Source organism: Scyliorhinus canicula, chromosome 1, assembly GCF_902713615.1.
Source record: "Scyliorhinus canicula chromosome 1, sScyCan1.1, whole genome shotgun sequence".
NCBI classification, from domain to species: Eukaryota; Metazoa; Chordata; class Chondrichthyes; order Carcharhiniformes; family Scyliorhinidae; genus Scyliorhinus; species Scyliorhinus canicula.
In genome coordinates, this window is record NC_052146.1 from 26,331,909 (window position 1) to 26,346,888 (window position 14,980).

Below are 14,980 nucleotides of genomic sequence, written 5' to 3' on the forward strand. Positions count from 1 at the left end.
CCCGTACCAGCCTCCCCGAAGAGGCGCCGGAATGTGGCAACTAGGGGCTTTTCACAGTAACTTCAATGAAGCCTACTTGTGACAATAAGTGGTTATTATTATTAAGTGTCAAGAAAGACCAGTTGGCTGAATGGGCTGTTTTGGTGCTGTACACTACGTAGAACAAACTGGAATGGGATCCAAACAGAAATATCAATTAAGTCTGCGAGTGAAGGAGTGAACAAATTTTATTGTGACATCAATTGCTGGCCAAACCAAAGCTTCAGCAGAGTTCGGATTCTTCCAGTTGAGGTAAGACTGGGCACTTGAAACATGATCAGCTCTTAATTTTGAATACTGCCTCGCGCAGTACAACATTCAATTAATATTTATAGCACTGGATACCTCAATTGTGCACCATACTGACTTAGTCAGCATTTTTAGAGTCATCAGTAACATAGTAGAACTACTGGTTCGGCAACAACTAAGGGTAACCAGATGAGGAGCCAAATTTGGATATCATACAAAGATGATTTAGTTCAGAGAAAGATACTCTCTCACAGAAACCACAAACTAACCTTGCATTAATAATCTAACAGTACCTGTAAACGGTTGGTCAGAATGATGTTTGGGTACATTGCCCCAACATCCAAATGGTAAATGAGCGGACATTCAATCCTGTTTGGAACTTCCTTCAAATAGTTCAGTTTCTTTTTAATCTCATCACAGACCTACAGCGAAGAAAATAAACCAGTCTGAAATTCCTCAGAATGTAATTATTTTTGAGCACCAGCTACTCACATCAGTCACAACCCAAAGTATCTAATCATACAGACGGACTTCTTTCCTCCTTTAGCAGCATTGACTTGTACATAAATTGAACATAAAAGAATCATCAACCAACACAGTCAACGATTGCATATTCAATTACTTTTCACAGCAATGTGGGATACAAGAGAATCACAAAACAAAAATTGCAACAAAAAAAATCATAACAGGTTAAATTAAAAATGGACTGAACAGCAAATTCTTTGAAATATTTGCAATAATATGCACAATTTTAAGCATCAGCTAAACTGGAGGTTGTGAATATCCGTGAATAATTTACCAGGGTAATAGCAGGGGTGAAGGGGCAGAGTTGTACAGAGGAGCTGGCTAACTTAGATTATCTGTCCCTGGAAATAGGATAGTCAAGGCATTTACAAAGAATGAAAAGAATGGCAGGATAAACAAGGAATAGTTTTCCTTCTAGTTGAAAACTTCAGAACAATGGGGCAGAATTTGAACTGAAGCAGTCACACCTCTTGGAAATTGGTAACCTGCTCCATGGGAACTTTCTCCTCCTCCTCAATGGCATGTCGCATGGTGTGTTCCACTCGTTGCAGCAAGAAATCAAATGCTGCTGGATTCTAAAAAAGACAATGAAATCAGCAATCTATATCTGACAAACAAAATACCAACACAGGGTGAAAACTCCCATTTAATCTCTTGCACTGCTTTATTCTTTATTCACAGATAAAATTTAAAAAACTGACTGAAAACACGCTATAAAGAAAAGGCACACAATTTCTTCTTCCTGACTAAAATGGCAGATAGTGGAATGATGCAGAAACTATGAAGCAATAGAGCTTCTTCATAGAATTTACAGGGGAGGCCGTTCAACCCATCGAATCTGCACCAGCTCTTGGAAAGAGCGTCCCACTTAAGCCCATGCCTCTACCCTATCCCCGTAACCCAGTAATCCCATCTAACCTTTTGGACATTATGGGGCAATTTAGCATGGCCAATCCACCCAACCTGCACATCTTTGGACTGTGGGAGGAAACCAGAGCACCCAGAGGAAACCCACGCAGACACGGGGGAATGTGCAGACTCCGCACAGACAGTGACCCAAGCCGGGAATCGAACCTGGGACACTGGAGCTGTTAAGCAACTGTGCTAGCCACTGTGCTACCGTGCTAATATCTAAGCAAGATTGTCAGGGGAGGCAGAAAAGGAGGAAAGGACATGGATTCTCCCACAGATTTTCCCTTGTTCTCATGCAAAACCTTCTGACCCCTCTGGATAATTGGGTCTCACTCTCCTCTAATTTTATTGTCGTTCATGGAATGCAAATATACGGATACTGAAAATGGTATTTTAATGTATCCAGTTCATTATTTAACTGAAGCAGGTCAAGCATTTGACATGCAGCCACAACCCAATGTTCAAATTTTCTTCTAATGAAGTAAATAGAGCCAGGAGGCTCTATTCTCAGGAAGAAAAATTATGCAAGACCGGCCTTGCTAGTCAGAGGCATTCCTCCTGTCAAGGAATTATCCCAACAGAAGATTTCAAGATTATTAAAAGTTATCACAGTGAATAATTGCTTATCCAGTCAAATGAGGTTGCAATGATATGTGGAAGGAAAAAAAAAAACACAAGAATTTAAAGGGGAAGTTTAGAGAAATAATTTTCCACACAAGGTGATTGGAATGTGAAATAATGGAGACTGAAACAGTTCATAAGTTCTTTAAAAGGGATATTAGATAGTTATGCAAAAAGGAAAATGTTAAGAGTGAGTGAGTTAAGATGACAGAAAATGGCACAAACATGATGGACTGATTCACGGGTTTGTTCTCCAAACACTGATTCCAAGTCGCTTTCAGCACAGTGTAACATAAATGGGGGCCATGAACCCACTATACTTCAGTATATGTGACAATAAATCAAATCAAATCATATATATTCTTCCCCGCTATCAGGAACAGCATTGATAGAAAAACTTGTATTAAATTATAATTTCTGTTGCGCAATTAAATGTGATGGCAGAAATGCATTCTTGATACACACCATTTTAAATCGGCATGGTATGTCACTGCGAAAAACTCCCGATTCCAAAGCCTCCACATGTCCTCCTACATAAGTCTCCGAATCAAGCACGTGACCATCATTTGTTAGCTTATTAAAGACTTGTTCTTGCTTGTTCGGGAAGATTATGTTGGCGTGAAAAGCCTGCACCATCAGGAGTGCCTCACAAAGTGTCCCAGATCCTTTTCGTAGCACCTGATAGAGACAAAGTAGAACTTGCCATCAATAATGAAAATAGATTTAATTACTAAATTGCATGATATCCAAATGGTAGAGATTGACTGCATCAGGTAAATTAACAAATTTACCAAATGCTTTGTTATATACAAAATATAAATACTGTCACGTTATTGACACTGTAAAACATTAGTGCCATCTTATGATAAGAACTGTGCATTGCAACTAGTAGATAATAATGTTTATTAGTGTCACAACTAGGCTTACATTAACAGTGCAATGAAGTTACTGTGAAAATCCCCTAGTCGCCACACTCCAGCGCCTGTTTGGGTACACTGAGGGAGAATTCAGAATGTCCAATTCACCTAGCAAGCAAATCTTTTGGGACTTGGTTTGTGCCATTCAGCCCCTCGAGACTGCCCCACTGGTCAATCAGATCGTGGTTGAGCAGAACTTTAACTCTATCTATTTGCCTTTTATCCATAACCCTCGATACCGTTACTGATAAAAAAAAATACAATTTCATGTTTTGAAAAATTTCAATCGATCAATTCCTTTTGGGGAGAGAGCTGGATTTCCATGAAAATGTGAAAATAGTGGTTCCAGATTTTACTTCTGGAATAGCTGAACTCTAATATGATTATGTCCCTCTTTTTCTGGAGTCCTTCCAACAGGGGAAATGGTTTCTCTATGTAGGGGCTGGTTTAGCACAGTGGGCTAAATAGCTGGCTTGTAATGCAGAACAAGGCAGCAGCGCGGGTTCAATTCCTGTACTGGCCTCCCTGAACAGGTGCTGGAATGTGGCGACTAGGGGTTTTTCACAGTAACTTCAGTAAAGCCTACTTTATTACCCTATCAAATCCCTTTATTATTAACAACTTTTTAAAATTTCAGTGTAGAAGCTAGGTCAGCAGTTGTAGCCCATCCCGAATTTCCCTCGATAAGGTGATGGCGACAAAATAGTTCCAAGTCAGTGGATTGGAGGGGAACTTGCAAGTGATGTTGCTGCCCTTGTCCTTCTTCGTGCTGAGGTGTGGGTTGAAAGGTACCAAAGGAGCTTCGGCAAGTTCCCCAATTAGAGTACTCCTCAGCCTGGGTGGCACAGTGATTAGCACTGTTGCCTGCAACTTTGAGGACCCAGGTACGATCCTGGCCCCGGGTCACTGTCCGTATGGAGTTTACACATTCTCCCCGTGTCTGTGTGGGTTTCATCCCCACAATCCAAAATTGTGCAGATTAGTGGATTGGCCACGCTAAATTACCCCTTAATAGGAAAACTGAATTGGATATTCTAAATTTATAAAAAAAACCTTTATTAAAAATAAACAGAGCATCATACACAGGCTGTATTCTCTGATTTTCAGGCTATGTCCTGACGCTGGCGTGAGAACGGTGGCCTTTTACGACTGGTTCCTGCAGTTTGCAGTTTTGATGAGGGCCAGAGTTCTTTCTGCTGACACTGGCTTGATAGTTGGGGGCCAAAACAATAACTGCTCCAGTTCATTTCCACAAGACAAAATTTTGAAACCCACGCAGACACAGGGAGAATGTGCAAACTCCACACGGACAGTGACCCAGGGCTGGGATTCAAACCCGGGTCCTCAGCGCCGTGGCTGCAGTGCTAACCATTGTGCCACATGCCTCCCTAAGTGGTGTTTAATTTGAGTCAGGATTCCTTTTGTTCTTGGGGACACTAGTTTGAGGTTTTAAAACAAGGCTCTTTTAGTGAAACCATTGCATAAGAACAGTTAATGCTTAGGCCATTAACACTATTACTGGAAATTAGGATCTGTGAAAGGTATCTTTATTTGAGGTTGGCTGGAACACACTCTCCTGGGCCATTGTGTTGGTTGGGTTGCTACGCCAGGAATGTTACATTCCAGACGTTTGAAGTGTTCACTTCTGTTACTTTGAAACTATTGGACACACCACACCCATCACGTCTCAACCATGACACATAGATAAAAAAGGTTTCTTATTGCCTCCCCTTTCGGGTCAAATTACATTTAATAACCTCCCCACAGTTACTTATGAAACTTTTGTAGGTTGTAAAAGTTCCACACTCCTTTTTGAAATTTATCAACTAAAAAGTCAAGTCCCCATCATTCTCCTAATGAAAATGTTTAATCTTTTACTTGTATATCGACTTCACCATGGCGTCTTATTAAGAACATATGAATTTAGCACCTTTACCCCTTTGATCTCTCAACTCTACCAGATGACACACACACAGTCTTCCTTATAGAATAACACAACACAAAAAATATTTTAAAAACATCCATATCTCAAAAATCAGTTTTAGTGACTTGCTTATGTTGACACCCAAATCTCTGCTCCTCCACAATTCATAACCTTTCAGAAAATATTCCAATCTATCTTTCTCAGAGCTCAAATGGATGACCTAACTTCCCCACACTAAACTCCATCTGTCACTAGTTTTGTGAATATGCACGTCAACAAAACTGCAACTGAATTTGAAATACATGCAAAACTGGTCTCTTTTTGGCTCAAACATTTACCTCCCTTGCTTTTTAAAGTATAAATTCTTCCTCTCAAATCTTAAATCTCTCAGGAACCCAAACCACTCCTGGCTAAGTAAACATATAGGAGAAACCTACAGAGTTGATATCCAACCAAGAGCAGTCCTGGATGACATAAATTGCCCTCCAAATTTGTTGTTTTCCTCTTTTGGCGGTGTATAACTTCCATTTACAGTAGGAGACATGGAATCAAAGAGAAGTCCCATTCTTGACCTTGTGACAGAGGAAGGTGTTTGATAAAACAACTTGAATACAATTGCTTTATGAACTTCGGATGTGATGCGAGAATCTGACATGCCGGCTGACAGCGTACTGAACTAAGGTACCATCTCACATGTGTACTATTTTTAGTTAACCCGAGAACCATTCATTATTTAACCCTTTCTTTTAAAAAAGGTATAATATTACAGGAGAAATAAGACTTCCTCACCATCTTAGCATTATCTCATATGGAACAGGAGTTGGTCATTCTTCTTCAAAGCCCCATCACTACAGGAGCTCCTCACCCTAACCATTTCCAGCATGCAACATCATATGATCAATGGCAGAGCAAGGCACTTGAATGGTGATGCAAATGCCTGCCAGACATGCCAATGTACCGTAGTATTAGTATGTATCGGATACTATGCAACAACTCGCCAAGATCATTTGAACACATTTTCTGCTCTGCCTCTCCATCCACCAGAAAGAACAAGAACATCAATGTCATGGGAAAACCATTACCGCCAAGTGCTTCTCTGACGCTGATCTGGTGCTACCTTTTCTTAGTTGCAGGATATCTCCACTAAAAATCATTGTAGGAGCTCCGTTATAGCAGCAATTCAAGAATATGGGCGGCATAGCGGCACATGGGCAGCACAGTGGCAAGCACTGCTGCTTCACAGCTCCAGGGGCCCAGGTTGAATTCCGGCCTCAGGTGACTGCCAATGTGGAGTCTGCACATTCTCCGTGTCTGCGTGGGTTTCCTCCTGGTGCTCCGGCTTCCTCCCACAATCCAAAGATGTGCAGGTTAGGTGGATTGGCCATGCTAAATTGTGCTTAGTGTCAAAAAGGTTAGATGGGGTTACTGGGATAGGGTGGAGGCCTGGGCTCGAGTGGGGTGCTCTTTCCAGGGGCCTGTGCAGACTCTATGGGCCGAATAGCCTCCTTCTGCACTGTAAATTCTATGAAAGACACAAACACCTCTCAAGGCTAGAAGAATGGGCAATAAACGTGTAATTGCTAGCATATCCAAACCGTGACCCAATCTAAGAAAAACCTCAAAAGTGTTTATAAGCATACCTCATCAGGCTCCATAGGGATGATCGTACACAAAGCAAAAATGAAGGGGTGCACGTACTTCATGTACATGTAGTAGGTAGCCACAGCATCAGAGACTGAATATGTGGCCAAGGTCTGCAACAGAAAATAAAAATCCATCAATACTCTCAGAATTTACACTCCTACTGCTGTTTGGTCACAGGTCTTGATGATCTTAAAAACTTTTATTTGTAAATTAAAGAATACAAGTGATTTTAACCGTATTAATTTCTACGTTTCAGTTAAAATACAATTTGAATCATTTATAATGGAAACATTTGTGTGTACTCCTTTTGCTAGTAATAATTCAGAAATATTTGCATTGGTCCAGTTGTAAACAGATTTGTGAAGTAGTACTCTAATCCCCAGTCCTCACAAGAATGGTTCCATGCTTCACTTCTTCAATTGGAATTGTTGCCACCCACATCATCCTCCGTTGATGGAATTTAAGAACATAAGAAATAGGAGAAGCAGCCCATTCAGCCTTTTAAGGCTGCTCACTTAGCAAAAGAAGTGTATCTACAAGACCAGTGTCCCTGTCTACTGTACATTATGCTCCAACACTACTTAGCCCCCTTAGGTAGTTATATTGATAACTGTGTTGGTGCTGCTTCTTGATTCATAGGAACATATGAATTAGAAGCAGAAATAGGCAATTCAGCCCATCAAGTACGCTCAGCCATTCCAGCATATCATGGCTGATCTCTTAATAAAGATCATGGCTGATCTCTTCCTGATCTCAAATCCACATTCCCACCTGTTGCCCATATCCCTTCAACCAGTTTTTTAAAATCAGAAATACATCTATCTCAACTTCCTCGTGAATTTAATTAATGCACCTTCCATTTCCACTCAACCCTGGAGGCATAGTTCTGCTGGTCACCTTTTAACATTCCATTTCCAACTCTTACCATCCTCAACTTGATTCTCCTCCCATCTCTGGCTGAAGATTTTCCCACAGACATTTAATAATAATAATCTTTATTATTGTCACAATCAGGCTTACATTAACACTGTAATGAAGTTACTGTGAAAAGCCCCTAGTCGCCACACTCCGGCACCTGTTCGGGTACACAGAGGGAGACTTCAGAATGTCCAATTCACAGGCAGCACACAGCGCAGTGGTTAGTACTGGGACTACGGCGCTGAGGACCCGGGGTCGAATCACGGCCCTGGGTCACTGTCAGTGTGGAGTTTGCACATTCTGCGTGGATTCAACCCTACAACCCAAAGATGCGCAGGGTAGGTGGATTGGCCATGCTAAATTGCCCCATTTTGGAAAAAAAAATTGGATACTCTAAATTTATATATATATTTTTTTTTAAGTGCCCAATTCACCAAACAAGCACGTGTTTCGGGACTTGTGGGAGGAAACCAGAGTCTCCGGAGTAAACAGACACGGGGAGCATGTACAGACTCAGCAAAGTAAGAAGTCTTACAACACCAGGTTAAAGTCCAACAGGTTTGATTCAAACACGAGCTTCACCTGAGGAGGGAGCTGCGCTCCGAAAGCTCGTGTTTGAATCAAACCTGTTGGACTTTAACCTGGTGTTGTAAGACTTCTTACTTTGCTGAGTCTGTACATGCTCCCCGTGTCTGTTTACTCCGGGGACTCTGGTTTCCTCCCACAAGTCCCGAAACACGTGCTTGTTTGGTGAATTGGGCATTTTAAAAAAATATATAAAATTTAGAGTACCCAATTTTTTCACCTGAGGAAGGAGCTGCGCTCCGAAAGCTCGTGTTTGAATCAAACCTGTTGGACTTTAACCTGGTGTTGTAAGACTTCTTACCGCCGGCATCTCCACATCAAGACTCAGCAAAGACAGTGACCAAAGCCGGGAATCTAACCCAGGTCCCGATACAAGTCCAGGCTCTCAAATACCTGGATTCTCTTCTTTTCCACCCTTCCTGTAACAATTCATTCGGACCAGTTCCTTAAATTTGTCCACACCTACACTTTTCTACACCAGGGTTCTGAACGGTTATTTTACCTTGAGCAAAATGCATCAACTCATTTCCGGTGTCGCCATTCTCTTTTGTTTTTAGAAAATATTTTATTGAAGCATTTGTAATTTTCAGTTTACAGTTTAACACTTTAACATTCCTTAAACAACCGCGCGGGCCAACACATGTAAAAACCTAAAAACAACGTCCCCACTACCCCCGCCGTATTTCCTAATTACCCGTGTACTAAGTTCCCTGTCCTTGTCTTACACTACCATGCCTCCCATCCCATCCCCCCCCCCCCCCCCCCCCCCCCCCCCCCCGGACAGGAGAGCCTCCCGACATTTTTCACGCCCCCCCGGCGCCTCCAGCGATTTCCCCCCCCGGCTCGGAAAAATCGCCGCTCTTTACAGCGAACGGCGATTCTCCAAGCCCGATGGGCCGAGCGGCCGGCCCTTCACACCCGTTTCAACACGCCAGCAACCACACCTGGTCGCCGCATTCGTGAAACGGGCGCCAGATGCCCATTTGGGTCATCTAGGGACCCGATTGGCACGGGAGCACCACGGCTGTGCTCGGGAGGGGACTGGCCCGCGATCGGTGCCCACCGATCGTCGGGCCAGCGTCCAAAACGGACGCACTCTTTCCCCTCCGCCGCCCTGCAAGATCAAGCCGCCACGTCTTGCCGGGCGGCGGAGGAGAAAGACGGCCAACGTGCATGCGCGGTTCGCGCCGTCTGCACGATGAAGTCATCCGCGTATGCGCGGGTTGGAACCGGCAACCCGCGCATGTGCGAATGACCTCACAAATGCGCGTTTTGCGCGTCATTTCCGGTGCAACGTGTTGCGGCCGGGAAAGACGGAGGCCCGCTCCTGGCCCCCCGGGTGGGGGTGAATTAGGTGCGGGGAGCGGGCCCCGAGGCCGTCGTGAACCTTGGCCGATTTCACGACAGCCATCCCGATTTTTATCGGGAGCGGAGAATACCGCCCCACATCTTTCGGGACTTGTGGGAGGAAACCGGAGGAAACCCACACAGACACTGGGAGAACGTGCAGACTCTGCACAGTGACACAGGCTGGGAATCAGGCCTGGGACCTCAAGTGCTGTGAAGCGACAATGCTAACCACTGTGTCAGAGTAGTACTGCGCCCCTGTATGATTCACCCGATGCCTGTGTCTATGTATTGACATTGTGTATTTATATGTGCCCTATGATTTTTTTCATGTATGGAATGATCTGTCTGGACTGTACGCAAAACAATACTTGGTATACAGTACCTCGGTACACATGAAAATAGAACAAATCCAAATCCAATCCAAACATGTACCACCTATCTGCTGATGTTACCTGTGGTTCCTCAGTGGCCATTCGACACATGTCTTCGGGGTCCAACTCCACTGGGTCATATCCCAGTTTGGCCTTAGCTGCAGCCTTCAAGTTTTGACTGCCCACAGGAAGGTAACTATCTCGCTTCACCCACCTGGCGTGAAAAGAGCACTCAATTTAAAAGTTGAGTTCAGACGAAAAAGCTGCCGTGTCTCACATTCTGAATATATGGACTAAAGGTTCCTAAAAGAAACGTAAGCATCTATGCACTGTCCTTACAAGACGAGGGGTTCCCACTTCCTTACATCTCAGCATTCGTTAACACTTTATGAAGGACCATTTTGTTTGGCTCAACAGCAAACTTGTGACAATATAGCACCTTTAACTTGGTAATCTGCTCAAGGAAGATATTAGGGCACATTGACAGAGCAGAGAATTGAATGCATTTATAAAGTTCATGATGAAACATATCACTACCAACAAAAGGAAGAGTTTCCACCTTGGGAACAACCACTGTTGAGATTAAGCATTCTCAAATGTAGAATAAAGGAAAATATATCCAGTCTTAAGACACCAACATGAACTATGTTTACAATTAAGTTCCCTTGTACAATTAAAGACAACTACATTAACCCAAATCTCATACCTGTAGCAGTCCATGTGGATGCTCTGACTAGCTTTGAACTCGCCTTGACTGTCCTTCTGAAAGCCAATCTCGTTGTACATGTTCAAGCCATGCACCGCAGCTCGTGTCTCCACAAATGGCCTATAAAACAGAGTAAATACAAATTAAAGTTCTGAAGAAATCCTTATATTTATACCCTTGTACTTCCCAGCTAAAATTGAACCGCTGCAAATGTTACCATTGCATTGTGCATACAAAGTACTCAAGACACCTGATGGCAGGAAATCAATATTGCAATTAAATGGCTGCAAATCTGGGAGAAAAATTCTGAATGGTAATCTGGTTCACCGAAATGCTGAAGGATCAGAAAAAGCCTGGGCTATATGAATTCCTGTTAAAGGGAATTTTGCCTTGGTGGCAGGTGTTACTTCTAGCTATTTTTGACGCAACTAGAAATTAAAGTTCAATGATACATGAAACATATTCAGTATTAGAGGTCAGACAAGACTATTGAAAATTACTGTAAGCAAATTGGAATATTAAGAAAAAATTATAAAATAGGAATCGGCAAAACTGGAGTCGATATGCAGAGGTATTACAAAGTATACAGTACAAAAACAGGCCAAGTGGCCCCAAAAGTCTCTTCCTATTTTTTTTTTTTAAACTTTACCAGTAAACTCCTTACTCGCTCATATTCTAACCTAGCTCTCCTTAAATGTATTTTTATGATTTGTCTCAACTATTCCTCACAGTAGAGAATTCCACATTCTTCAGGTAATGAAGCTTCCCAAATTCCTTATTTCATTGCTTGGTGACTACAGTGGGCAGCACGGTAGCATAGTGGTGAGCACTATGGCTTCAATGCCAGGGTCCCAGGTTAGATTCCCGGCTTGGGTCATTGTCTGTGCGGTGTCTGCGTGGGTTTCCTCCGGGTGCTCCGGTTTCCTCCCACAAGTCCAAAAAAAACGCTATTAGGTAATTTGGACATTCTGACTTCTCCGTTTGTACCTGAACAGGCACTGGAATGTGGTGACTAGAGGCTTTTCACAGTAACTTCATTGCAGTATTAATATAAGCCTACTTGTGACAGTAAAGATTATTATTAGTGCAATACTGGCCTCCAGGTTTGCTCTTTCCCCACGAGTGGAAACACAATCTGCCTGCTCTATGAAAAGTTTAAAGACTATTACGTTACCTCTGTTGTTTTTATCCTAAAATCAACATTTGCTGATAAGTATATTTCTTAAATTTCTAGTATCATTGTAATTTTTTTCATCCTTCAGGGTATCCATATCCTTTTTATCATATGGTGCTCAGAACTGTACACAGTGCTTCAAGTGTGGTTGAAACAAATTGTGACAGAAGTTTAGTGTAACTGCTCTACAATTCATTTCTATCCTTCTAGAAATAAACTTGAATATTTGGTTTGCTTTCATTGGGGCCTGACACACTTGTGCTGCAACGTTTAGTGATTTGTGTATTTGCATCCTCAGGTCCCTTTGCTCCTCAACCCCATTGTTCCCTCAGCAAGCTACAATATCCAACCTCTATTTATGTTGAACTTCATTTGGCATTTATATTCCCATTCTGCACACATGTATTTTCATCTTATAATGTGCTGCAGGTACCCCTCCACTGCACCCACCTCCCCACAACCCACCCATCCACCAGTTTAGTGTCTGCAAATTTAGAAATTTTGTTTTTGATTCCAAGATTCAAAGCATTAATATAGATTAAGAACGGTGGCCCCAGCACTAATTCTTTTGTGTTTCCGTGCATTTTCTGTCACTCTAAACTAGCACCAATTTATCGCAATTCTTATGTTTTGCGGTCAGCCAGCTATCCATAGAGCTACACTTGTTGAGATTTTCCATTATTTTCTGTTTTATTATCTATTATGTGAACCTTATCAAAGACTGGTCGTAAATCCAGATATATCACATCAATCATATAACTCACGTCGACACTTGTTATCTCTTTGAAGCATTCACTGAGGTTGGTCAAGTAAAGAATTTTCTTGTAAAATACTGTGACTTCAATTTTTGGTTCCTAGATGTTTTACTATGCATTTCTTTATTCGATTATTTGTTCTTATTATTTTTTTATTTTTTTTAAATTTAGATTAGCCAATTATTTTTTCCAATTAAGGGGCAATTTAGTGTGGCCAATCCACCTACTCTGCACATTTTTGGGTTGTGGGGGCGAAACCCACACAGACACGGGGAGAATGTGCAAACTCCACACGGACAGTGACCCAGAGCCGGGATCGAACCTGGGACCTCAGCGCCGTGAGGCAGTTGTGCTAACCACTAGGCCACCGTGCTGCCCCTTTGTTCTTATTATTGATGTTAAGCTGAATGATCCATAGTTCCCTGACATGTTCTATAGCCCTTTTTAAATATAGTTATATATAGTTATAAACTTAGCTATACACCAGCCGTTTTGATTGAACTATTGTACAATAGCACCTCCGCTATCTCCAGATGTATTAGAATATGCAGGTGCAATCCATCTGGATCAGGGTTTTTTTTTTAATTTTGAGTATGATGAGTTGATATATTTCTATTCTTATCATTTTAAGTAGAATCTCCTCTTCAGATATCATGTCCAGTTCATCCACCTCTCTTTGTATTCTTTTGTCATGCTCTCCTCTCCATTCATCCATGGATGGTTCTTTAGTGCTTCGTTTCTTCTTGTTCTGAATGTAATCACTGCCCCCCAACCATGCTGAGCACCATTTTAAATAAAGAGTGGATATTGCAGCTTGCTGAGGGAACATTGGGGTTGAGGAGCAAAGGGACCCGAGGATGCAACTTCAACAAATGCCATTGTACATCACTGTTAACCAATATTGTTGTTGATTTCATTTTTCCAAGATCTGTTCTCCATCCCTGAAAGTCAGCTTTTCTCAAATCTATTATCCTGGTCTTTTGCCATTCTTATATATTTCTTAATCATTATCCTACCTATATTGTGGTCACTATCAGATGATCTCCTATTTTTAGCTCTCTTATTGCTCTGGTTCATTTCCTGTTACCAGATGCAGTAATGAATTCTCCCTTGTTGGTCCTCTGAAAGGAGACCTGAACACCTAGGATCTGCATTGTTAGTTGTTTTATCCACCTATCGAAAGTTATGCAATATAAAGCAAGACAAAAAGCATAATATTTCAGATGTCCAGCAATTGCAGTGAGAAAGGCAAACACTGCAAAGACTCAGACCAACAGATAGTTAATGCTTCAAGTCAATGACTCATCAGAATTAGAAATAATATAAACTTTTAAGGAAGTACAGAGTCAATCAATGCTCAAGAGTCTAAACTTGCTTAAAGGCTGATAGCTGGAAGATGTTAGAAATACTATGATTAAAGGTCAACGACCAGAAGTAGTGTTTCTCTGTCCGCAGATGCTGCCTCACCTTCTGGATGGAAAACACATTTGCTGTTTTCATTTAAGTACTTAGCAAATGTTTCTTTTAAATTATTCTCAGCCCCTTATTTGCTAATTCAGCATTCTCATTGTGATTTATAATCCCATTCCAGAGGGGCACAAACATGCCCTGCCTGTTCGGAATGGAAAAAGGACCCATCCAATGAAACAGGATATTCAGGATTATTCGGAGTTCTCCATTTTTCAATAGTGTAATATTCTTAACATGTACACCAACTGAGCTAACACGGTCCAACATCAAATAAAATCTTATAAATCTCTATATCGTACTTTATGCAATGTCATTTGCTGCTCATATACCATTCTTTTTCATTAAAAGGTTGGCCGCTGTAATAGAGAGACTGCAGATTCCCGGGGAAGCGAGAGTTAGATTTGCAGAATGGCTACTCTTAGATAAACTTATCATTGTGAAGTCTCAAACAGTGAAAACATCTGAGCGCGCAGATCTGGACAGATCACTTGTCCAATTTATAAAGATTCTAGAGCAGTCACTGCAGCATCAACAATAAAAACACACTCACCAATCAAAAGAGTCACCGTTATACGTCACAAGTATGTTAGGTTTATTTTCCTGGACCTGTTCAAACCACCTTCGAATTAAGCTCACCTAAAGCACAATAAAAAGTAAAGCTCACCGGCTGTTTGCAAAACTTTTCATAGTGATTTCTGAAAAACGAGAAAAAAAACTGAAACTGGACAGAAGTAGGCACCTGTAAAACTGGGTCTCCAACTTTAAATGAGTGGCACTATACACATTCCAAAGCTAGACCTTAGCGTAAAAGACTAAATCA

At 41.8% G+C, this 14,980-nt stretch overlaps 1 protein-coding gene across 2 annotated transcripts in view; it reads right to left on the bottom strand.

The window, feature by feature from the left end:
• The window catches only part of pole (polymerase (DNA directed), epsilon), a 157,441-nt gene that overhangs the window by 126,603 nt on the left and 15,858 nt on the right, over nucleotides 1-14,980 (bottom strand). For both annotated transcript variants that reach the window (XM_038776503.1, XM_038776577.1), the window contains 7 exons: nucleotides 14,711-14,796; nucleotides 10,762-10,881; nucleotides 10,137-10,269; nucleotides 6,828-6,941; nucleotides 2,812-3,024; nucleotides 1,281-1,388; nucleotides 582-710 (listed from right to left, as the gene is read on the bottom strand). In XM_038776503.1, coding sequence (XP_038632431.1) covers nucleotides 582-710; nucleotides 1,281-1,388; nucleotides 2,812-3,024; nucleotides 6,828-6,941; nucleotides 10,137-10,269; nucleotides 10,762-10,881; nucleotides 14,711-14,796 — 903 coding nt within the window. The remainder of the gene's footprint in view (nucleotides 1-581; nucleotides 711-1,280; nucleotides 1,389-2,811; nucleotides 3,025-6,827; nucleotides 6,942-10,136; nucleotides 10,270-10,761; nucleotides 10,882-14,710; nucleotides 14,797-14,980) is intronic.